General features: G+C 35.5%; 2 protein-coding genes across 5 annotated transcripts in view; both read right to left on the reverse strand.

Moving 5' to 3' along the window:
* Window positions 1–6981, reverse strand: part of ADAMTS6 (ADAM metallopeptidase with thrombospondin type 1 motif 6) — a 304055-nt gene extending 297074 nt beyond the window's left edge. The window contains exon 1 of one of the 3 annotated variants that reach the window (XR_006298916.1): window positions 6236–6981. The gene's annotated coding sequence lies outside the window, so the exon portion shown is untranslated. The remainder of the gene's footprint in view (window positions 1–6235) is intronic. The other 2 variants (XM_043591205.1, XM_043591214.1) reach the window with 2 other exon arrangements.
* A 3519-nt stretch (window positions 6982–10500) lies between these two features.
* CENPK (centromere protein K) overlaps window positions 10501–25030 on the reverse strand; it is a 45923-nt gene continuing 31393 nt past the window's right edge. Inside the window, exons 9-10 of one of the 2 annotated variants that reach the window (XM_043591242.1) lie at window positions 22300–22353; window positions 10501–10746 (exon numbers count right to left, since the gene is read on the reverse strand). In XM_043591242.1, the coding sequence (XP_043447177.1) occupies window positions 10654–10746; window positions 22300–22353 (147 nt within the window). In that variant the 3' untranslated portion in view covers window positions 10501–10653. Of the gene's footprint in view, window positions 10747–20837; window positions 21692–22299; window positions 22354–25030 lie in introns of those variants that run through there. The other variant, XM_043591232.1, reaches the window with a different exon arrangement.

Here is a 25030-nt window from a genome sequence, read left to right on the forward strand (position 1 = left end):
TATACAGAACATGAGCATATGTGACTACCTGATATCCTAGAACATAGTAGTTTAGAAGAAGAAAATAGCAAAGGGACTAAGAAACTAGCTCACTAACAGCACAAAAGTGAAAAAAAGAAAGGAAAACTAAAAATTAGTTGTAGAACCCCAACCAAAGTAATACACTTTGGGGTAGAGGCAAATGGTCCTTAACTAGTTCAACAGTTCCTATTATGTATATGACTGTATTATAGCTCAATGTCTGATATTCAAAATACTGTCTGAGTCAGGATTTAAAGAATAAATTACTTTTACTAAGGTAACTTACTACTAGTACAGAGAAGAACACAAAAAGTATTAGAAAGATTTTCATCCCAAATTCCTAGTGTATAGGATTATGTAATAAATGTTTACATATTTGTTGGTTAAAAAAAGAGTAAATAAATGAATCACTATTTAGTGATTAAAAGAAAATCACTTCATGCATATAAAAGGATATTTGTAGTTAACTGGAAAATTAACTTACGTAGACTACTTCATTCCCTATGGTGCTAGAAATATTGGTTATTAAAATATATAAAACAACCACAACCATTGAAAACTCTATCTGTCTCTATAAGTTATTACATTGCTGAATCTTGGAAAAACTTATTCATTAATCAACAAATATTGCTTTACTGTTTTTTTTAAGTGATGTTATAACAGGGGTGCCTGGATGGCTCATTCATTTTAAGGCACCAACTCTCGATTTCAGCTCAGGTCATGATCTCAGAATGAGATTGAGCCCCTCATTGGGCTCTGTGCTGGTGGAGCCTGTTTGGGATTCTGTCTCAACCTCTCACTATCTCCTTCTCTTTCTCTGTCCTCCCCCTTCCCCAAAATAAATAAACCTTTTAAAAAATGTTATAACAATATGGGGACACAGAATAAATTAACACAATCCTTGCCCTTCAGGAATTCATAATCCAAACAACAAAGGAAAAAATTCAAGGCAGACTGACATATGCCATAATAAAGTTATGAAAAAGTGTTAAGAGGAGATCAAATGAGGAAAATGATTTCTGAGTTAGAGGAGGATGGGTCAAGAAAATATTATTTAAAAAGTGGTATTTGGGATAGACCCTGGAAGATGAACACAATTTCACAAGTGAAACTGATAGGGGCAGTCATTGCAAATTAAAGAAATAGATTCCACAAAGTCTAGATGGCAAGAAAAAAATGGAAAATCATTTTAGGAATAATAGTAAGCTTGATTCCTATGGAGAAGACTAACAGGTATCATCTAGAAAGGTAGTTTAAGGTCAGACCAAAAATAAAGAGAACTTTAAATATATGTTACTTTTAATAATCACAACAATCTTATAAAGTACGTATTATCACCACTATGTCAGGCAGCCTGCAAGATGGCCCCAAAGATTCTGCCTCCTGATATCCACTTTTGTGTAATCCTCTTCCCTTGAGTAACTTGATCCTACCAATAGAATGTTGAGAAAATATCACTTCAGTGATTATATTACAAAAGATTCTGACTATCTAGTAGACTAGATTCTATCATTCTAATAGACTCTCTCCCTTATTGGCTTTGATGTAGCAAGCTGCCTTTTGGAGTAGTAGTTCACATGGCAAGCCACTGAGAGTGGCCTTTACATAACCACTAGCAAGGAACTTAGGCCCTCAATGTAATAACCTGTGAGAAACTGAATCCCACCCACTAATATGTGAGTTTAGAAGCAGATCCCTCACCAGTCAAGCATTCTCTGATGATCTGAGTCCTTGCCAACATCTTGACTGCAGCTTCACTGAAAGATCCTAAAGCACAGGACAAAGCTAAGCCATGCCCAGTTTCCTGAACCACAGAAACTGTGAGATAATAAATGTGTGTTGTGTTAAGCCACCAAATTTATGGTGACTTTTTTTGCTTTGTTTTGCAAGAATTGATAACTAATGCAGCTCTCAGCTTACAGATAAAGCAGTTGAAGCTCATAGTGGTCAGATAGTGAAAAAACAGCAGAGGCAAGAGTCATACAGAAGGTAATCTGTCTCTAAAATCTAAATTCTTTCTACCATATCATACGTACAATTTAAGGCACTCTAACTTAAATATTCAATAGCAGTTCCATAAAACCACTGTTAAATAATACATTCATAATAAATGGTATTAATTAATGTGAATAATTTTAAGCAACTTTATACACAATAATTGTTTCATCTCAAAATTTTATCTACAATGATTTAGGCAAGACATATGCTTACTCAAGCAAAAATCTATAGAGAGATTAAGTCACACCATTAGTCAATAGCAGTAAAGAAAAGAATCTAGTTATCTTGATTCCTAATCTACTTAAATACAGTTTCCATACTCCAAACCTTCCCATGAGATATTGAAGTATAACTGTCACTTCTTGAACAAGATTCACCCTTCAGGGCTTTAATTTTTTTCAGAGCATTTTGCCTAATAATGTCTGACATTAAATGAGAACCTCATATGCCTTAATTTTTCTTTAAGGAATATATAATTAACACATTTGAATTCATTTTCTATTAGTGGTGATATATTTGTATGAACCCTTCATTCTTTTTTCCCATTTTTCTGGGCTCAGAAACAGAGTTGTCTGGGTTTAGGGAACAACTATTTTGCCCTTGAGAAATTTCCTGCTCTTCAGTTTTGTAACCTCCACTCTTACAATTATTAGCACTGTCCAGTAAACGCCCAAGTTAAGTAAGCCAGTAGCAATGAGAGAAAAAGTAATATGTAACTACTTGGCCAGAAGTAGACTAACATTTGATTTAAGGACTTGTTGTAAAAAGCACATTTGGTGCATAGTAGAAAGAGCAGGAGCTTCAAAGTTAAACCAAAGCAACGATCTTGTTTCCACCCCTAGCCACAGTATCTGGCAAATGGGCACCCAATAAATGTGAGTTTCTTTCTCCTTTCTTAAACGCTCCCTCACTCCCCACCTCAGGTGCCAGTGAAGGAACTTAAATAGTAAATAAATGAATTGGCCCAAGCTCAATTAAAATCAACAACAACTAACATATCAACCTCTCTTAGTTACCTACACAATAAAAATGAATGGTTAACCTACTTTCTGACACCTGCTGGAGAGGTTAATCTGGATATTATAAACAAATATGGATAAGCAATGACTTTTTCAAATATAGTTTCCAAAATTCACACTAACATTAAAATATTACATAATTGTCATAAATCATAATGTATTAACTCTTTACATTATATAGGAGAAGTGTTACTGTGTTGTGTAAAGCACAAAGGCTTTGAGTCCTGGCTTGACTCCAAGTTACTTAACCTCTCTGGATCTATTTCCTCATCAATAAAGCCATGATAATGGTATCTACTTTACAAAGACTTGTGAAGAGATTAAATTAGATTACACATGATATAAACTGTCCACACACTTCCCTTTAATGGCTAAATAAATATTAGCCCCCTCTCCTCCCTATTTGACTCATCACTTTTCAAAGGCCTTCCTTCAAATATAGTTTCATGTTCCTCTTTCCCACCAATGTGTGGAATACTTAAAAATAATGACAGAAATCAATCAATTCTATTTGTATTGTCTTTTAGAGCAAATAATAAAGAATTTAGGTCATGATAACTGGGCTTACAAATATTTTAAATTTGAAAACTTCCGTTTTACTTTGATTTCACATATGTTCTTTTCCCTAACACAAATGTACCAGCCAATAAAGTTAAGGGATCACTTACCTGCTTCCACAGATCAAAGCTATACCAGCTAAGTAGAAATCAGATCAGACAACTTGCTCTACAGTGACTCCTTTAGTAGTCTCCCTAGTTGAAGGGTACTTACTTGTCTTTTTCCTCTATCATCTTTGCTTCCTACTCAAGGGATCTGGGAATAGCCAAGGTAATAATTTCCTCTCATGAACTATTATTATGGAGCTAAAGAACATGTACAACATCCTACGCAACTTCTTTCATCCATTTTAACTCTGGTTGTTTATTTTAAGGCTGATTTGGTCTTCACAGAGGAACCAACAATACTATGCTCCCTTCGCATATTTAACTTTTATATGTGAAAATTAACTTCTCATCTGCCATTTATTCTCTCAACAAACATTTAGTGTCATCTACTGAATGCCAAGGATACTGCTAAGCTGTAAGTACAAAGGTTCCCAGATCATTTATAAACTTTGTGAGATTAGTTTCCAAAAGTATAATTAAACACACTCAAAACTTACCTATCAAGAAAAGCAAATGCGCCAAAAGCAAAAACACAAAACATCATTCTACAAAAATCAAGCCCTAAATCACATATAGTCCCAAACTGTTTTTTTCCAGATGGAAAGTTAAATATATATTATCTGTATTATAACTTTTCTCCTGAAAAATAGAAACACTTTTTCTTCTGAGGCTATTACAAAATGTTGATAATCAAGTGTCTTTTTGGTAGAGCCAATAGAGCTATCCACCTTTTCCACCTTTTCTTCTTACCCCAAGAAGGTGCTATTAACTTTCTTAATATGTTAGCTGTCTTTATTTTCTCATAAAAGTCATATACAGGGTAGGATTTGGCATAGAGGTCCATCTTAAACCACTAGTAGCTACTAGTGGTTGCTAAGGAAATGAAGAGGAAGTGGTAAGAGTAGACACGAGTAGAAATTAATCTTAAACATAGTGGCCCAGACACGAAGAGTATTAAAATATTTCAAGTCTTGAGGTTAGAGGTTTTTCCCCTTGAGTATCACCAAAATGTTAATACCACAAAGAGAGATTTCATTTGCTGCCATTTGTGGCAGATGAATGAATTTGATTTGTTTGAAATCAAGTTATTTCCCTCTATATGCTATTCTACAAAAATACAAAACACCAATGATCATTTTTAAGCATGAAATTAATATAAACCAGAAATGTAGTTACCACTTTGGTGAAACATAGGAAAACAATTATTTCCAAAATTAATTTTCTCAATTTCCTTCAACTACACCAGTTTTATGTTACATTTCTTTCCCTGTCATGAATTTAGAAAACTGTCATTCATACATTTTGGTCTAATCAACATAAGCTACAAACAGAAAGAAACAAACAAAAGAAAAAAGAAAAAAAGGGAAAAAAAAAAGAAAATCAGCACAAGAAATTTGAATATAAAAGAAAATATTGAAAATCACACTCCACTGTCCTTTTAAAAGTTCCTAGCAATGGTTCAGTTTCCCCTTTCCTTGTCCATTCTGCACCCCCATCCCACTTCACCCAGACAGAGGGTAACAGTCTGAGCTGCCCTGGTTGAGTTGATCCTAAAGTTAACATTCAGCAGCCCATTTCCAGACAGCAGCGCTAAATCTATTTGGATAAAACGCGTGTGACCCAGACAGTTGGCATTTGGCCCAAACGCGTTGCACCGGCAGCTCAAATAAAAACAAGAGTAAGAAACTCACTCTCTTGTTCCTTCTCAGTGCGCTTTTTCACTCTCTTTGCCTCTAGTACAACAAGGAAAGAAATTACCAAAGACAGGAATTGTAGTACACATTATCAAAAGGCACCTTTCCAAAAACCCCTCCAGCTCTCCAACTGCATCCCCCAAATCCCTGAACTTTGATCCCATATACCATATAGACAGACATACCCAGATATTCAAGGCTCCGGAGGATTATGAGTCTAGCACGACGTCCCAAGTGGCCAAAAGTAAATCAAAAACACACGCTTCCATCTCTTTGATTAGCCTATTAAAAGCTTAACATATCCTAGAGCATCGGGGCTATAGCTAGCACATTAATTCTGCTCTCTGAGCCCAGGCATAAAATATGCACTTGTCTGACTGCTTAAGACACTGACATGAAACTATAAAATGCAGAAGGTTTTTCTTAGAAATCAGTTTAAAATACACATCATTATTACTTTCCCAATCACTATTTGGTGATTAGTTAAAAGACCACGATCATCATAATCAAGTCATATTTCACAAAACATGTCTATCCATACAATAAACGTGTATTTTTGGCATCATAAAATACTTGCAAGACCCAGAATTCTCCAACTCCCGACTAGTCTGGAGTTAAAAAGATTTCTATCTGTAAAATGAGTTCAGTCAAGCTCACTCATTGCCATTAAAAACAGACACACACACACACACACACACACACACACACACATACACACACATACATACACACACACACAGAAAAAGTTTTCTACGCGCTATTCGGAAGACAAGCAAAGCACAAGTTTTAATTAAAAAAAAAAAAACGGTTTCATTGAATATTGTTAAGTCTTCCTTACCGTTTTCATCTTCAAATTCTGATAAAAAGTAAGTTTCAAACAATAGAGATTGCACTGGACGACTCACGTACTCTCTCTGCTTTCTTTTTTTTTTTTTTTTCTGCCCCCCTTTGCAAAGCCACAGCAGTCAGTTACTTATTCTGCAGCCAGAATAAAACCCTATAGTCTGGCTAACCCGGGCTTTAGAGAACGGACTTTCCGATTTGGCAATAAAAGAGATGCCATCAACACATCCAGGCTATCATCCTGAGATGCTGCCTTTGCAAACCCCCTTTCTCTCTCGACCCCCCCCCCCTCCAAAAAAAGGAAAGGAAAAAAAGAAAGGAAGGAAGGGGGAAAAAGGCTTATTGGGGGTGGAAGTGGTGCCCTCTCTTCCTGGACAGCTTAGTGCCTTTGCTATGCAAATAACATGTGAAGAGCATCAAAAGGTATCAAGAGAAAAGAAGACAAGAGGAGCAGGAAGGGCAGCAAAGTTTTGTTGAAGTAGCCCTAGATCTCACTACCGGCCCCCAGCCAACTTGAATTGCAGCAGGAGAAAATTTTGGCAGCTTTTCCTCGGAGGCAGAGCACACTGACGTCAGTCTGCAGATGTGCCGGGCTGCGTCGGGTGCGCATGTGTCCTGGGTCGTCACGTGGAGGGGGAGGGGAGGTAGAGGTACAATCGGGGTAACCAACTACCAGCCATTCAGAAGGGCTTAGACAATGTCAACTTTTCCACCCTGTGAATGAGAGAAATTCTGGCCCTTCTAAACTCAGTCCCCTACCCCACTCCGCCTCTTTTTCTTCCTCCTCCTCTTTTAAGAAATTCTAGCCTGGTTTGTGACTAGTTGTTTCTTGGAAAAAGGAAGGGGGAGGGAGAGGATGAATGACTTTAGATGAATTAGTGTCACTGTTAAGTTCTCTGGTTGCCTTCTCCGTGAATTTTTTTTTAACTGCACACAACAAAAATATTAAAAGTTGCACATGAGTGTCTTTGAGGAAACTTACAGCACACTTAGATCAGTGGCAGATTTCAAAACTCAATAGCTACATGTGCATAAAATGCCTGTTTTTTCAATATACCTCAACAAGTAAAACTGCCACCAACAGGGAGAGTGGACTAAAGTAAACTAAGACCAGCACATTTTCCATCTGATTACCGACTTCAGGTTATGTGGGGCTTTAAAAGAAGAAAAAAAAGTGGGGGGGGGGAGGGAGCGGGGGAAAAGAGAGAAGCTTGCATTATTTCCAGATGAGGGTGAGACTGGATGGTGTTTTAAAGTGCAACCGGGGAAAGCTACAAGTGGAGTGTATTTTTTTAAGTCGGTACATTGAATGAAATCTCAGTGACTGCCCAAATGAAAATAAATCCAAAGTCAGACCCCCCAAAAAAGGGGGAAAAAAAACCAGGAACCCGGCTGCGATCTCAAGATAAACAAACAAAACCTCAAAACTGGTTCTTCAAGCTTCCCAATCCCACCCTCCCGCCCACCCCCACACCACCCTCCACACCAGCTGCCAGTCCACACTTTAAGGGAGAAAACTCCACTACAACGTAGCACTTTCACTTTCATTTGCTGGGAGAAAGCCACTGGCATTAAACTGTGGGGGAAATGCCCAAATATGTTTTCCATGTCCTAAGCAAGCAAACAAAGTCTGGCACACAAATCGGAAACAGGAAAAAATGTGAAAATAGCTCAGGACAAATGCTGCCTTTCAGCGGTGTAATCTGCTGCATCATTTATCTGTCTCTATGGTTGAGTGTAGGGTAGGGAGAGGTTTAAGAGTTTCCGAGGCTGGAGGGGGCGGGGGGGGGGGGCGGTGGGCGGGGGAGCGGGGTATTGACGCCTTGAAATTCCAGTCGGTAGTTACCGCCAAGTCAATTTCCGATGGCCAGAACCAGAAAGGGGAATTGGACCGGAGGGAAGGGGGTGGGGAGGAGGACCTTTCTGAATACCCGCTCTTAAGTTTCAAGCTTCTGCTAACATTATTGCTCATTTGACATTTTTTTTTCTTCCTACACCGGAGGTAGTAGGTGTAATTCTTCTGGTGAATACATGAATAGTTGGCTAAAAGAAGGCATGAATCAGACTGAGAACGTCCAAGAATACAGTTATTTCCATTCTTTTTCTGAGGGTTGAAAGGGGAAAGCATCTGTCCACAGTCAATAGTCCTCATCTTGACCTTAATCAGTAGTATTTGGCTCAATGCCATTGAAAATGTAGAAATGCATTCTGTGCTTGGCATTGACAGTTTTAAATAACGAGGATTCATATGGAGATAGATAGATGATAGAAGATTGATAGATAGATGTATTTGCATTAAAATACATGGATGACTAATCTAGCAATAATTGTAAACACAAAAAATAAAAAGAGTGGGCACAGAGCTGTTTTTGCATGAAACTAACTTTTAAATAGTTGTGAACCTAAACGTTAATAAAAACAAAAAACAAAACAAAAAACTGGTATTAGATACAACCAGCACAGGAAACTAAAGTTAAGGTGTGAGTAGTATTATCTCTAGAAGTTATCTGGAAAGTTTTTGCTCTCAACTAAGAGTGGGCACAGAGCTGTTTTTGCCTGAAACTACCTTTTAAATAGTTATGAACCGAAACCTTAAAAATAAAAAAATAGGTATTAGATACAGCCAGCACAGGAAACTAAAGTTAATGTGTGAGTAGTATTATCTCTACAAGTTATCTGGAAAGTTTTTGCTCTCAACTAAGACAAACTGCCCTAAAAGTATCAACCTTGTAAAGGAAAGGAGCATACTCATTGAGAAGTGGACATTGGCTAATTACTTATTCAAACAGTGCCATCCTGCGTCTAAAAAGAGTAATGAAAATTTTCCAACAGATCCCTTTTCTCCTCCAAATGACTAAGAAAAATATGAGTAAGGGAGAAAAATTATTAGCATGAGCAATGAAGTGTCAGTTTAACTTTATATGTGTGTCCATATGTATGTACATTTTAACTGCATTAAAGAAAATTCAAACATACATATTAGTAGAGCAATATATAATGAACCCCAAATTGTACATAATCCAGTTTTAAAAACTGTCAACACATGACCAATTGTTTCCCATTACTTGCTCCATCCCACTGGATTATCTTGAAACCAATCCCAGATAACATTTCACTGCATCCATTAAATATTTCTAAATAAAGTTGTACTTCTAAAATATAAGGACTAAAAATAAATAACCACTACTATACCACACTTACTCTTAAAACATTAATAATTCCTTAATTTCAGCAAATATCAGATGACCTCCCTCAACTGCAAATAAACGCTTAAAAATGCTGTATTGAAATCAGGATCCACATATTACATTAAGTTAATCTATCTCTTTTGTCTCTTTTTTAAAAACTTTTTACTGAAGTAGAATATTCACACAGAAAAGTACATACATATATAAATTGATGAAAAATGTTAAGTCTAGGGGAACCTGGGTAGCTCAGTCAGTTAAGCATCTGACTCTTGGTTTTGGCTCAGGTCAGGAGCTCACGATTCCAAAAAAGGAATAAACAGAAAATTGAGAGAGGAAGGTAATTTGTATGTATGTATGGATAGATGGATGGATGCATACCATGTATGTATATATGTATTTTAGAGACTGAAAAATAGGAGCAAAGGCAGAAGAGTTTGAGAGCCCAAGAATAGAGACCGAGAGACTTTTAGAGGTAAGAACAGACTTTTAACTTAAAATTTTTAATGTCTTAGCATGTAAATTAGATTTAATTTTTTTACTTAGTAACCAAGGAATTTCTTTGTTTTTCTTAATGTTTATTAATTATTTTTGAGAGCGAGACAGAGTGTGAGCAAGGGACAGGCAGAGAGAGAGGGAGACACAGAATTTGAAGCAGGCTCCATGCTCCCAGCTGTCAGCACAGAGAGGGATGCGAGCTCAAACCATGAACTGTGAGGTCATGACTTGAGCCAAAGTCTGATTAACTGACTGAACCACCCAGGTGCCCCTCTTTTTTTTTTTTAAGTTTGTTTATTTATTTATGTATTTTGAGAGAGAGAGAGCATGTGCAGGCATGCACATGCACACAAGTCGGGGAGGGACAGAGAGAGAGAGAGACAGAGAGAGAAAGAATCACAAGCAAGCTCTGCGCTGTGTGGGCAGAGCCCGACTCCAGCCTTGATCTCACAAATAGTGAGATCATCACCTGAGCTGAAATCAAGAGTCAGACGTTTAACCAACTGAGCCAGCCAGGTCTCCAAAACGAAGGCATTTCTTAAAATTAGACTGTTTGCTTGTATTTTCAGAAAAATGAGATGAATTCTGATTTTATGCTTGCTTGGAATTACTAAATTGAATTAAATCTACAAAAATGTCAACATGAATAAATTATATAACTGGAAGTTGAAATGCTTCAATGGGGTATGTTGATCCAAATTGGGATAAGATGTACATAATATTGTGCAATTTATATAAACTTAATAGTACAACAAATACATATGTCAGACTTACAAAAGCATTCATGGGAAGAACATAGAGTATCTTGAACATCATAATTAACCTGGGGGAGAAAGAAAAGAACAAAATTAAGGAGCACAAAGTGGCATCAACTAAATCTATAAAATTTTATTTGAAAAATGAAACAATTGGAATTATCATAAAATGTTAATGTCGGCTAATTCAATGTATTGAGTGTATGTGAATCTCTATTATCTATTATTTTAATCTCTGTATTGTGGGAATAATTCACAAATTATTCACAATAATTCACATAATTTTACAAAAAGAAAGATTACTGTTATTTGTTATTACGATTAATCTGGCAATTTCTGAAATTTCAGAGGCAAAACAGCTTTAACTACTTATTATTTACTTACTTATTTACTTTTTTATTAGCATATGGGAGCAACAGCAGAAAGAAAAAAAAACGGATTGAAAAGAGTGAGTATAATCAATGGTTTATAACCATACTATACAATATCTAATATTCAAAAAAGAGATGAAGCTAAAGTATATTACTGAGATAAAAATAAAAACCCCAATATGCTAATAAGTGCCACTCTTTAGCATTGTGCAGAAGGCTAAGAAGTAACAAAATATAAGGTTCCTTTCCTCAATAAATTCATAAATTGGGAAACAATATGAAAGTGTGATAAGGGAAAATGCAATACACTACATAATTTAGTGACATAAATGATAGAGCTTCAAATGATAGAGAACTCAGTAAAGTCAACCTAAGGATTTTTCTGACATCCATCACTCCCAACTTCTGGAAATACTGTACTTTTCTAGTTTTTGTGTGACTGCATAGTCCTTTCTCCTCCTCTTCCCAGTTACTAAATAGTAAAATGCCCAGGAGTCAGTCCCGATACCCATTCTATTCTTTATCAACTGATTTTTCCTTTGATTAATGTATGCTTTTCCTTGACTTTAAAGACCATCTATACGCCAATGACTCTGAGAGCTAAATGTCTACTTGGCTGTGTCTTATAAGGCAGTACAAACTTCTTGTGATATACAGAATTAGACATGTTCGTCTGTCTTTTCCATGCAGCAAATGGAACCACAATTCACCAAGTCTCTAGCCAGTATGTTTTTTTCAGTCCACTTTTCAATTTTCTTAACATGTATTCTTCATATAATGTGCCAAGCTTTAGTGGGAGAAATAGGGAGAAGTGTGTCTATTTCATCTTAGCTGGAAACTAGAGTTCCTCTCTGCTATAGTCTGAATCTTTGTGTCACCCTCAAAATTCACAAGTTGAAATCCTAATGCCTAATGTGATGATATTAGGAGGTAGAACTTTTGGGAGATGCTTAAGTCAGGAGGGTAGAATCCTCATAAATAGAATTAGTGTTCTTATAAAAGAGACCTTACAGAGATCCCTCCCCCTTCCACCATGTAAGGACATAGTGAGAAGGCACTAAGAGCAAGAAAGAAGACCCTCACCTGACCATGCTGGCACCCTGATAGCAGATTTCCAGCCTCTAGAACTGTGCCAAAGGAATTTCTGTTGTTTATAAGTGCCCAATTTGTGGTATTTTGTTACAGAGCCTGAATGGATTCAGATTCTATCTCCTTTATTGTTAAAACATTGTCAAAATATTTATTCTCTATTGTGAAGTGTCTGTTAACTTTTTTTACCAGGATAATTTTTAACTGGGATGAATGTCTTCTATTTATTGATTTTGGGGGTACACTATATATTTCAGATTTAAGTCCTTTGTTGGATATAGATAGTATAAATATCTTTCCCCATTCTATGGATTACCTTCTAACCCTTTAAAGGAAGACAGAGTTTGCAGATAGAAATTCCTAATTCTAAGATAGTCTACTTTAACTTTTTTTCTTTGATTTTTAGGACTCTTTGTATGCTCTTAGAGAGATTTTTGACTACTTGCTTCATTTTTTTTCTTTGAAAAAAGCAAACATAGTTTCTTTATAACATGCAATTGTCCTGAAGCAAAAACAGCCCTTTGTCTTACTGCCATTCGACAATAAGAATACATATCATGGGGGTGCTTGGGTGGCTCAGTCGGTTAAGCATCTGGCTCTTGGTTTCGGCTCGGGTCATGATCTCACAGTTCATGAGCTAGAGCCCCGCACTGGGCTCTCTGCTAACAGTGTGGAGGCTGCTTGGAATTCTGTGTCCATGCCCCGCTCTCACTCTCTCTCTCTCTCTCTCTCTCTCTCTCTCTCTGCTTTCTCTCAAAACAAATAAACTTAAAAAAAAAATACATATACATGCTCCAGTCAAAATGAACACTTTACACCCTAAAATAAGAGGGAAATCCAACTCTGTCTTCAAAAAACCTTAAGTATTTTTGCATAAATTAACTTTCTACCAAAAGTTCATTCCTTACTTCTGATTCCTAAAGATACATCACAACTTATGTGCATATAGTATATGGTAACAATGCGGAAAAACTGCTATTCTTCCCACCATGAACATGCTAATACAAACTTGGTACCTTGTGGGGATTTTTCCTTTAGACATAGGTTGTATTTATTGTTTGAATAACCAGATGTTCTGAAGTAGAAATCCTTGCAACATCTTTTCCAGAAACAATTTCTTTCTACATGTCTTCCTTTCATTAGCTGATATTAAATAAAGTTATGTGGTTCTTTTATCCCCCATCCTCCGAAGTTAACTTCTCTTCTTGAAGTATATCTGCTACAAGTTTTTTTAGGGAGAGTACGCAGTAGGAAAGGTTTTTAGTTTTTATGTCAGAAAATTTGTTTTTTCCTCATTCTTGAATAATAGTTTAGCTTATTATGGAATTCTAGGCTGATGACCTTTTTACCCCCCTCAGCCTCACCATCTGTTGTTGCAGATGAAAGATATGATTGCTATTTCTATCTTACTAAACTATCTTTTCTCTTTAGTACCTTTAGTATTCTCTTTCTCCTTGATGTTTTGCAAACGATTTCATGCTGTGGTTTTACCTCTATTTATCTTGCACAGAATTCAGTGAGCATCTTTTTCTGAGAGCTTCTATTGTTCTGCATACTGAAGATTTTTCAGCTATTATGTACTCAAACATTACGTATTCAGCATTCTCTCTATTCTTTAAGAAGGTTTATGTTGGTGGAGTTCCTCAGTTTGTCCTCTATATCTCTTATTTGCTCTTCATAATTTTTATCTTTTTATCTTTATGAATTCTTCAAATTATCTTTCAATTTATTAAATCAATCTCCGACTCAATCCAGTTAAGAGTTTATCTCAGTTATAGAATTATATTTAAATTATATTAATGAGGTATGGGACTTTGTAATTAATTCCTTTTCATAGCCAAATGTTCTTTCATTTGTTCCTATTTTTGTGTTATAATTTCTAGCTTTTTTTAGATGAAAAATTTCTCAAACAACCTCAAAATACACATTTTAAAGTCTTCATCAGATTGTTCCATAAAATTAATTTCACTGAGAGTCAATGTTTCATTGTTGGATGTTGCTACTAGCTAGGATACCTTCAGTTTCAAGTAACATAAAAAATCTGTCTCAACTTACTTAAACCAGAAGGAGAATTTATTATCTTATATATCATGTTCCCTAGCAAAGCACCTCTAGGGTCAACTAATTCACTGGCTCAATAACATTATCAGAATTTGTTCTTTCTCTTTTGTGACTCTGCCATACTAAATACGCCAGATTTGTCCATGGCAGCTCTACTTATGGTTACAAAATGGCTAAACAGTTCCAGATGTTCCATGCGGACCCAGTAACATCCACCAGAAGAAGTCATCTCCTCCTGTATATTTTTTTTAATCAGTAAAAAAAAAAAAAATATATCTATCCCAAAAGTTCCTCAGAAGACATATATATTAAGTCAATATTGCACCAAATGTATTCTTAAATAAATCACTAAGAAGGGGATACAGACAACCATGTTTGGTTTAGCTAAATACATGGCTCTGTAGACAAGAGTGGATTACCCAAACAAAATTTAGTTCCCTTAGAAAGTAGGAAGATTCAAAAAACAAAATCTGTTGCTCTGGCTCTTTGCATTAAATTCCTTCATTTATTTAACATTTTTGTTTGGTCATTTTACTAGGAAAACTGTTATGTTTATGGTTTGTCATTTTTATTCTTTTCCTCACCCTCTACTTTGACCCCCTTTTACCTAGGAGTTTTAAAATTGCTTTAGTCTCTCCCATCCCCAAGTCCATAAGCAGTTATTATGGTGTTTTAGCATCACCATGATAAAATTATTTATTACTATATAATAAAATAATCCAAAAGTTAATGGCTTAAAACAACCATTTATTTTTTTGATAGTTTCAGTGTTTCAGAAATTCAGAAACAGCTTAGCTGAAGAGTTCTGGCTCAGGGTCTCTCATGAGGAGGCTGTCAAGATTTTGGCCAGGGTTAGATATCTGAAAGCTGAAAATGGTTTACTTACACAGCTGAGACAGAGTGATGCTTTGTTCGCAGAAGACCTCAGTTTCTGCTCCCATGAGCCTCAACACAAGCTATTTGAGTGTTCTCATATCATGATGTCAAGCTTCTTCAAGAACTTGGCAATCCAAACGAGATCAAGATAGAAGAGGCAATGTCTTTTATGATCTAGCCTTCGAAGCTGCACACTGTCTCTTTGCCATATTCTATTGGTCACAGAGACCAACACTGACACAATATGTGGAGGTGGGGCCACCCAAGGACATGAATACCAGCAGAGGAGGATCATTTATCTTGGAGACTGGCTATTACACCTATCCAAGCAACACTGGGTATTTAAATATCCCCACTTACTTCCTGGCCATAAAGCTGTATCTTTGCATCGTTGCCACTTTCACTTTCTCACACTCACAGCTTTATAATCTTCAGTAGTTTTTGTTTTAGATCTCCTTTCACAAGGTTTTGACTGTGAAGAGACTCACTCAAGCCCTTAGCTTTAATGAGAGACCTTGATTCTAGTCCTTCTCATATGGAGAAGTTTTAATATTCATTTCCAAGAAAGAACCAAAATCTCATATTCACTAAGTTGCTTCTAAACCCAGAGTCATTTCCACTCACAGCTATTTCTCTTCTGATTGCTGATCTTCCAATGTTTATCTAGTTTTTAAGTCTTCCTATTTTTCCTTGTTTTCTTCTAAATTTTATCAATGTCACATGTTAAAATAAAGAGTATACTAATGTGAGAACTCATTCTTACCACTTTGAAGCCTTATTTTTTTAGCTTTTTAAACTGATTTTAAAGTTGCAAAAATAGTACAGAGATTTCCCATATATCTCTCATCTGGCTTCCCTCAGGTTAACATCTTATATAACTGCATTAAAATTACTGAACCCAGGAAACTACTGCTGGTATAATACTATTAACCAAATTGTAGACTTTACTCAAATTTCACCAGTGTTTCTACTATTGCTGTTTTTCTCACCCAGGAGCCTGTGTAATACTTGTAAATTATGTATCTGATAAAGGACTTGTTTCCAGAATACATAAAAACTCTCAAAACTCAGTAGGATGAAAGACAATCCAATTTCAAAATGGGCCAAAAGTCTCTCTATGCTTTATAGACCTTTTTCCATTCCTTTATGCTTAGCCCTTCTGAATTACTTTGTTTTAGGTATGTTTCCTATATACTGCAGTTGAATTCTGCTTTGAGTCAAGGAGATTCTCACTGTTAGGACTACTATGTTTGGTCTCTTATCTGTATTAGGAAAGATAGTCCTCCCGAGGACATGATCGATGATTCTTGCACGCTCTTGCTGACCACAAAACTACCCATCTTTTGACATTGAGTACTTTCTGAACTGGTCATATCGGCAACTAACTATGTCAAGGTAACCACAACGTGACAATGCTTTAAGTACTTGCTCTCCATTGAGGTCTGCCCTGTTTGCTGCTTGCTACAGACGACGCTCAGCATTCTCCTTCTGGTCTTCTCAGCTATGGCAAAACTCACTGCAGGTGTAGTCTCCACCCAGCTCCATCACATTGCTCTGTGGGACTTGGAGATAAAGAAATCCAGTACAACAATGCTGGTGCTCTTGTTTGCAGTGCTGTAATAAACTGTTTTGCTCTAATACATTTAATCACATGTACTTTCAGCATTTATGGAGGTGTAAGAAGTTAATTCCTTGCCTCTAATGTAAGACTGGGGCTCTTCCCAGACACTACCATATTTTTAAATTATGTGAATTTTGTTATATTTATTTCTTTCTCTATAAAATAGGTAATCTTTGTTCTTTTGTTAAAATTTTTTTTTCTGAAGGTGCCTGTGTGGCTAAGTCGGTGAAGCGTCTGACTCTTGGTTTCAGCTCGGGTCATGATCTATTTCTTTTTGCAGTTCTATCAGTTTTTGCCTCATACACTGTGATGATGTTGTTAGGTGCATATATATTAAAGACTATTATGTCTTCTCAGAGAATTGGCAGTTTTATCAACATGTGATGTTCCTTGTAAGCCCTGGTCATTTTCCTTGCTCAGAAGTCTTCGTCTTAAATTAATAAAGTCCTGGTTTCTTTTGATTAGTGTTAGCATGGTGTATCTTCCTCCATACCTTCACTTTTAATCTATCAGGGTTCTTATATATCAAATGAGTTTCTTGTAGAAAACACAGAGTCTGAGTCTTGTTTTTTGATCCACTTTGACAGTCCTGCCTGGATTGGTGTATTTAGTCCATTCACATTTAAAGTGATTACTGATATACTGGATTAATATTTGCATATTTGTTACTGTATTCTATGCATTGCTTTTGTCCTCTCTGTCTTCCATTTTCCTGCCTTCTCTCATTTTAACTGAACATTTTACACAATTCTACTTTTTCTCTTGTCTTAGCACATCAATTATACTTAAAATATTTTCAGCAATTGCCCTAGAGTTTGCAATATACACTTACAATTAACCCAACTTCACTTTCAAATAAAGAATGTTCTAGAGAATTGAAAAATACAATTCTTGGTAAAAGCAACAAAGAAGCAAACTAATGAAAACACTAACTTAAAAAGATAGATGCAACCCCATGTTCACTGCATCATTATTTATAATGGCCCAGACATGAAAGCAACCTAAGTGTCCATCAATGTATGAATGGATAAAGAAAAGATGGTATAGGGGTGCCTAGGTGGCCCAGTTAGCTGTGTCCGACTTCGGCTCAGATCATGATCTCATGGTTTGTGAGTTTGAGCCCCACATCAGGCTCTGTGCTAACAGCTTAGAGCCTGGAGCCTGCTTTGGATTCTGTGTTTCCCTCTCTCTCTGCCTCTCCTCTGTCTCCCTCTCTCTCAAAATAAATAAACAGTAACAAAAAAATAATAAGAAAAGGTGGCATATATATATATATTATTCATCCAAAAAATGAATGGAATTTGCCATTTGCAACAATAAGGATGGACCCTGAAGACATTATTTTAAGTGAAATAAGTCAGAGAGAAAAAGAAAGACAAATACCATATGATTTCACCTATATGTGTAACCTATAAACAATAACAACAGGGGTGCCTGGGTAGCTCAGTTGGCCAAGAGTCTGACTTCAGCTTGGTCATGATCTTGTAGTTTTTGAGTTTAACCCCTGCGTTGGGCTATCTGCTGTCAGTCCAGAGCCTACTTTGGATCCTCTGTACCCCCCTCTCTCTGCCCCTCCCCCACTCATGAGCATGCCCTCTCTCTTTCAAAAATAAATAAACATAAAAAATACAATAACCAAAACAAGCTCATGGATACAGAGAACAGATTGGTAGTTGCCAGTGGCAGGGACTGTGAAGTGGGAAAAATGGGTGAAGAGTGTCAAAAGGTACAAACTTACAGTTTTAAAACAAAGAAGTCATGGGGATATAATGTACAGTATGGTGACTATAGTTAATAATACTGTATTGCGTATTAAAAGTTCTCGTCACAAGTAAAAAAAAATTGTTAACCCTGGTGACAGATGGTAACTAGATTTACTGCGGTGATCATTTGACAATATACACAAACATCAAATCATTTTGTTGTACACCTGAAACTAATAAAATATATGTCAACTATAACTCAATTAAAAAAAAATCATATTGAGGGGCACCTTGCTGGCTCATTCAGAAGAGCATGTGACTTTTGGTCTCGGGGTCATGAGTTCAAACCCCATGTTGAGTGTAGAGATTACTTAAATAAGTAAAACTTTAAAAAATCATATTGAAATAGTTGTCAATATATTGAAAAACAAATCTGTGTTATAGAAATATATGTGCTTATTTATTAATACATAAATAAGATCAAGTATCTTGACTTCAAAGTATTGATGTACATAAATGTTATTTAGAGACATCTAAATATAATATGTGCTGGGGGAAGGGGCACAACTGGGTGGATCAACTGGTTAAGCCTCTGACTCTTGATTTCAGCTCAGGTCTTGATCTCAGGATAGTGAGTTCAAGCCCTGCATTGGGCCCCTTACTAAGTGTGGAGGCTATTAAAAAAAAAAAAAAAAGTTATGGGGGAAAAAAGAAGTTAACTAATAGCTAAATAAACTAAAAAGTAAATTAAGGAAAATAGGGAATCAGAAATGTTAACATAGACCTATAACCACATAAAACTTATCTCAAGTCTCAAAAGGGACATATTCAACTGGGTTGAATTTTCAACCGAATAGATATTTAATTTCTCCAAAATCAATCCGTGCATACACATCAACCAATAACAAAGTTAAGTATATTTTCTGGTAGACTAAAACAATTTGTTTTTAATTTTTCTTTTTTCTTTTTTTTTTTTTTGAGGGCATGTGTGCACATGCACACATGGAGCAGGGAAGCACAGAGGAGGAGAGAGAATCTTAAGCAGGCTACATTCCCAAAGACATGGAGCTAGATCTCAGGACCATGAGCTCATGACCTCAGCTGAAATCAAAAGTCGGATATTTAACCAACTAGCCACCCAGGCACCCCATCAGTTTTTTTGTTTTTAAATTAGGCTAACATCACCATCTGATGTGGGAAAGCTAGAATGTGGTATTACTTTCTGATATTTTGCATTATCATATTTAAGAGTCAGTAAAATTAAAGCAAATTATAAACCTTAATAGATTCCAGGGATTATCTTAAAGCAGTGAAAAGTAAAAATACATAACGGTCTTCAGAACTTAAAACACTTTCTCCAACATACTCAAAACCACAGACAGCTTACAAGGGCTGTAAGTTTAGATGGAATACAAATCAAGAAAATTCTACTATAACTTACTTTGTTGATAACTGATATCAAAAGTAGGCAAATAATCTTGGTAAAAAGCCTGGGTCAAGTAAAGTGAGATGTCATCATCATAGTTTTCCTTAAAGTCTTACACAAGATACTGCACTAAAAAAATCCTAACCAATATCTTTATCAGTAAAATGTGAATGAAGATTTGCCCAATAAATCAAGATGTTTACTGCTTTATTTCTTTCTGTAATCTGCAACACAAAGAAGTTCATGGACAACAGTACTATCTACTTTGTAGAATTATTGTCAGGGTTATACTGACTGAAACATTTCTCCCTTCTCCAGTAACTTCAAGAACTAAAAAGATGCTCATTCCCTTGACTCCCAACTTGACTATTCTAGCAAGGTACTTTATATGTCATCTTCCCGTAAAAGAACTTACATTCTCTAAAATTTAACAGTATTTCTATTCTCTCTAAAAGGTGTAAGATATACTTGGAGGAGTATTTGCTTACTTTAAAAAAGATGAAGTATTGAAGGTAAGCAAGAAATGTGGATAAACAGCAGACCACATTTTCTTTTTTTTTTAATTTTTTTTTCAACGTTTTTTATTTATTTTTTGGGACAGAGAGAGACAGAACATGAACGGGGGAGGGGCAGAGAGAGAGGGAGACACAGAATCGGAAACAGGCTCCAGGCTCCGAGCCATCAGCCCAGAGCCTGACGCGGGGCTCGAACTCAAGGACCGCGAGATCGTGACCTGGCTGAAGTCGGACACTTAACCGACTGCGCCACCCAGGCGCCCCGAGACCGCATTTTCAAATATAAAAGTACACACTACATCCTCTTAGAAAATTAATGGTACTAAAAGCATGTGGAATTCTCCAGATTATATGAAATCTTGTGTTTTTGTTTTTTGGTTTTTTTGATTATATGTAATCTTGAATGAGTCCTATAATATCCTCACTTTTCTACCTATGAAAAAGTCTATTTAATTTATTAAAATATCATGCCACATCACCAAAAAAGGTAGAGAGACTTTTAGACCAAAGAGTTTTATTTACAGAAAGGTCATGGAGAATTAACAAAATTTTATGAACACAATTTTGTTAGCAATAATAAACAGAAACAGCATGGTTTAATATATATCACTTGTTATATAATACATATTAAGATATAGTTTTCATGCTACACTTATCCATTAGTTTCTGTTCCAATTTTTAAATCTAGAAATAAGGCAGTACACATGGAACAGATTTACTACATGCTTTTAAATTACGATGCCTTCTGTATCAGATATTGTCAATTTTAAAGCCATCTACAAATTAAATGGCCTTTCCATTATAATTGCTAAATTTCGAGATATAAGCCCCAAATGGAACTCAAAATACATAAACTGTCACAAATTCAAAAGGAAAACATTACAGTAACAGTATCATAAATTAACAAAGAATATTGCAGAAGTAAGATACATCAAAAGTTTCTTATGGTTAAGTCTAGAATGTTTTTTACTTGCATTCTTTTCCATTGAGTTGAAAACACCAAGGTACTAATTGAATGTGAAAGGACCATTTATAAATTGTAGGTGGCATGTGTCATTTTATGGATGAAAGGAAGAGGGACTATGTGCTTTGATTTGCAAATAATGTTCTTTGTCCAAGTAATCCTCAGTGTTTCCATTATCCTTGAATGACAAGATTCATTAAGTACTGTGTGAAAAAAGAGACCATCCTTTTACTGATGGAAGGCCTCTAATCTTATTTGGGTTGGATCTTCTGGATGTCTCAAGGCAATTCCATTACGCAGGAGCAGCTCAATATATGGTGGCCAAAAAGAATCACTAATTTTGACATATGGATCATGTGGAACATCAAATAATCTATTTAAAAGAATCTAGAAAAAAATACCGTTCATAATACCTTAGTAAAAAACTGATACAGCTATAATAAAACATTAAAAATTTGTTTACCAAAGAACGTTGATCTCTTTTCTCTTTGAATAATTGCTTGTCATAATTTCCATGTATTAACTTAAATAAGCGATTTTCTTCCTTTTTAAAAAAACTACATATTAATAAATGGAAACATGTTTAAAACTGTGTACAGATTTCTGCAACTATGTGGAAAGAATCCTTAAACTCATATATGGAGTTCAGATAGAATACAGAGGTGCCAACTAAAGATTCCATCAATGTAAAAGCATAGGGTTTCACTGTGCAAATAATAAATGACATCATAAAAATTTTTTTAAAGTAATAATCTTAAGAATATGATTAAGGGCTAGTCTCTATGTTCTTTTTTTAAAATGACAATATTCTTTCTAGTAATGGATAGAAAACAAACTATCTTATAGTAAAGATAAATTAATAAAAATGGATTTAATAAAATTTGGTATGTTTAAGAACTAAAGCAGTATTTTCTGTTTCAAGCCTGTGTATAATTGTTTAGAAATCACTAATTAAAAGAAATCTTGAAGACAAAACAACTACACAAAATGCTTACCTCTAACATTTCATGCAGTGTTATCAGCTGTGCAGTTGATTCTTGAATGTTTGTCTTTGACAGAAATGTGAATAACAAAGAATTAACATCTCAGTTCTACCAGTGGCAGAATATTAAACTATATTTATTACGAAATTTTTAAAAATTAGTATTTCTTACCTGCAATGGTACAAGGTATACCAAAACCAAATGTTTAGAATTAGGTGATATTAAAAGAATTCTGAAAGTAAACAATCTGCTTGTACTACACAGTCACATTCATAAAAACAAAGTTCAAACAACCTCTAAGAAAGTGAATTACTAGAAGGTACAATTCAGACTACCTATAAATAAATAATGGATACATTATATATTTTTACATATACTCATGTAAAACACAGTCTAATTTTTGAGGCTTCCAATCAAAATATCTCAAACAAATGGCATTCCAAACCCTATTTATACAGCTTCGGGACAGGAAACTTACTTCCCAGGGAGCCTTGTTCAACTTTCTATAGTTCTTGACAGTTCTTAATGTTAACTCAATTCATTGCTTCTTTTTCCCTTGGAATGATAGAGAATAAATCCCATTCCAATGCAATCCAAGATTCCTCAAATATTTGAAGATGGGTATTATAAGCCCCAAGTCTTGGCCATATTAATTGTCATTAGTTCCTTCAATTATTTTTCATAATCTGTAGACTTGCAGCCCCTCAATATCATAGTTGCTCTCTAAATGTACTCTAATTTATCTTTTTTTCTTTTCCAAACCAGTCTCCATATGATACAAGTGTGACTCAAACACCAAAGATGAAAAGGAAGACTCACTTTCATACTTGTATAGATGCTGGAATTTTATTAAGTTTATTCATTACCTTTTAGATATCAATTTTGCCCTGCTGACCTCTCAGCATACCATCATCTAAAATGTCTAAGCCTCTTTCTTACATCTAGCTGAGATATGTCTCCTTCATTCTTTAATGTTTCAAACCCAAGAAAGATATTTTATGTCCCTCACTAAATATTTTATTTGGCCCAGGTCTAGTCAGCTGAAAAATATAGTCCTAATTCTATCATTCAATATATTTACTATCTAGGACAACATCTAAAGGGGTTCTGCTAGAAATCTCCCTCCAAGATAATACTAATCTTAATCAGCAGCTTTTGAGTTCAGACATTTAATTAAATGCAAAGTCATCTACCACAGTGACAGTTTGTACTTTCCTGATACCAGTCAAAGATTACCTTGGAGCCCTTATAAAGTCTTACATAACTACAAATATTTTAAAGAAATAGTGAAAATGAATGTGATTCCTGAGTAAAGATAGTAAAGCTAGACCTCAAAATCTCCTGACCTCTAATACCTTATTAAATGAAAGAGTGGTTTAGAAAAGCAGCATTCACTAGTGAGGAAAGAAACAGAATTAAAGAACTGATACAGAAATAAATAGCAAAAAAGCACAGATTGAGACAATCAAAGAAAAAGCAAAGGAAAAATATAATGAAAGCAGAGCAGAAAAAAAAACTTTCAACATAAGGATATGAAAAATAATATAAACCATAATAAAATAAAATTTCCACTAAACGAAATGTGACCTAAATTTGCCCCTAAAAACAATGTCATCTATGGGGCGCCTGGGTGGCTTGGTCGGTTAAGCATCCGACTTCGGCTCAGGTCATGATCTCACGGTCTGTGGGTTTAAGCCCCACGTCGGGCTCTGTGCTGACAGCTCAGAGCCTGGAGACTGTTTCAGATTCTGTGTCTCCCTCTCTCTCTGCCCCTCCCCTGTTCATGCTCTGTCTCAAAAATAAATAAACGTTAAAAAAAAAATTAAAAAAAAAACAATGTCATCTTCAAAACAAAAATGATACTGAATGATCAACACTGTAAGGTATCTGTTAAATTACTGAAGGTCAAAGATAAAGAACTCTTCAGACATATACTCAGAAGCAGAAAGATATCTACAGGCTGGCCTAGCTATCTACAGGGTGGCCCAGCACATCCTATTTCGGAAGAATGGAACAATCCCTACCAGGTCTTGAGATTTTTTTTTTTTAATGTGCCAAAAATATCCTTTGCATATAAAGGCAAACCAAGCATTTTTATCAGTCAAGAATCCAAAAAATAAAATGCCCAGGAATTCTGCTTGAACAAATTACTTCTCAAAGAAACCAATCAAATCAATTAGTTTAACTTAAAAACTCAAAAATAAATGGTCAAAGATGATAAGCATTGAATCCAATACAATGTGAACACGAAACACATATATAAATAATGTTATGAGACAGAATAAAAATGTTATAAACCTGCCAAAGTTAAAACAAATAACAGGGGCGCCTGGGTGGCGCAGTCGGTTAAGCGTCCGACTTCAGCCAGGTCACGATCTCGCGGTCCGTGAGTTCGAGCCCCGCGTCGGGCTCTGGGCCGATGGCTCAGAGCCTGGAGCCTGTTTCCGATTCTGTGTCTCCCTCTCTCTCTGCCCCTCCCCCATTCATGCTCTGTCTCTCTCTGTCCCAAAAATAAATAAACGTTGAAAAAAAAAATTAAAAAAAAAAACCAAAAAAAACCAAAAAACCAAATAACAAATTGTAATGGTGTTATAGGAAGAATGCTAATTTCTTCATCTTTAATAGCAGGGAGTGAGTGAATACTGCCTAAAATTGAAAGATGAACATTTTTTAGGTCTTTTAATCTTTTATAATGTTATTCATAATTTGTTTTTTCTCTATATTAGGGACTTCTCCAGAACTA

This window comes from Prionailurus bengalensis, chromosome A1 (assembly GCF_016509475.1).
Source record: "Prionailurus bengalensis isolate Pbe53 chromosome A1, Fcat_Pben_1.1_paternal_pri, whole genome shotgun sequence".
NCBI classification, from domain to species: Eukaryota; Metazoa; Chordata; class Mammalia; order Carnivora; family Felidae; genus Prionailurus; species Prionailurus bengalensis.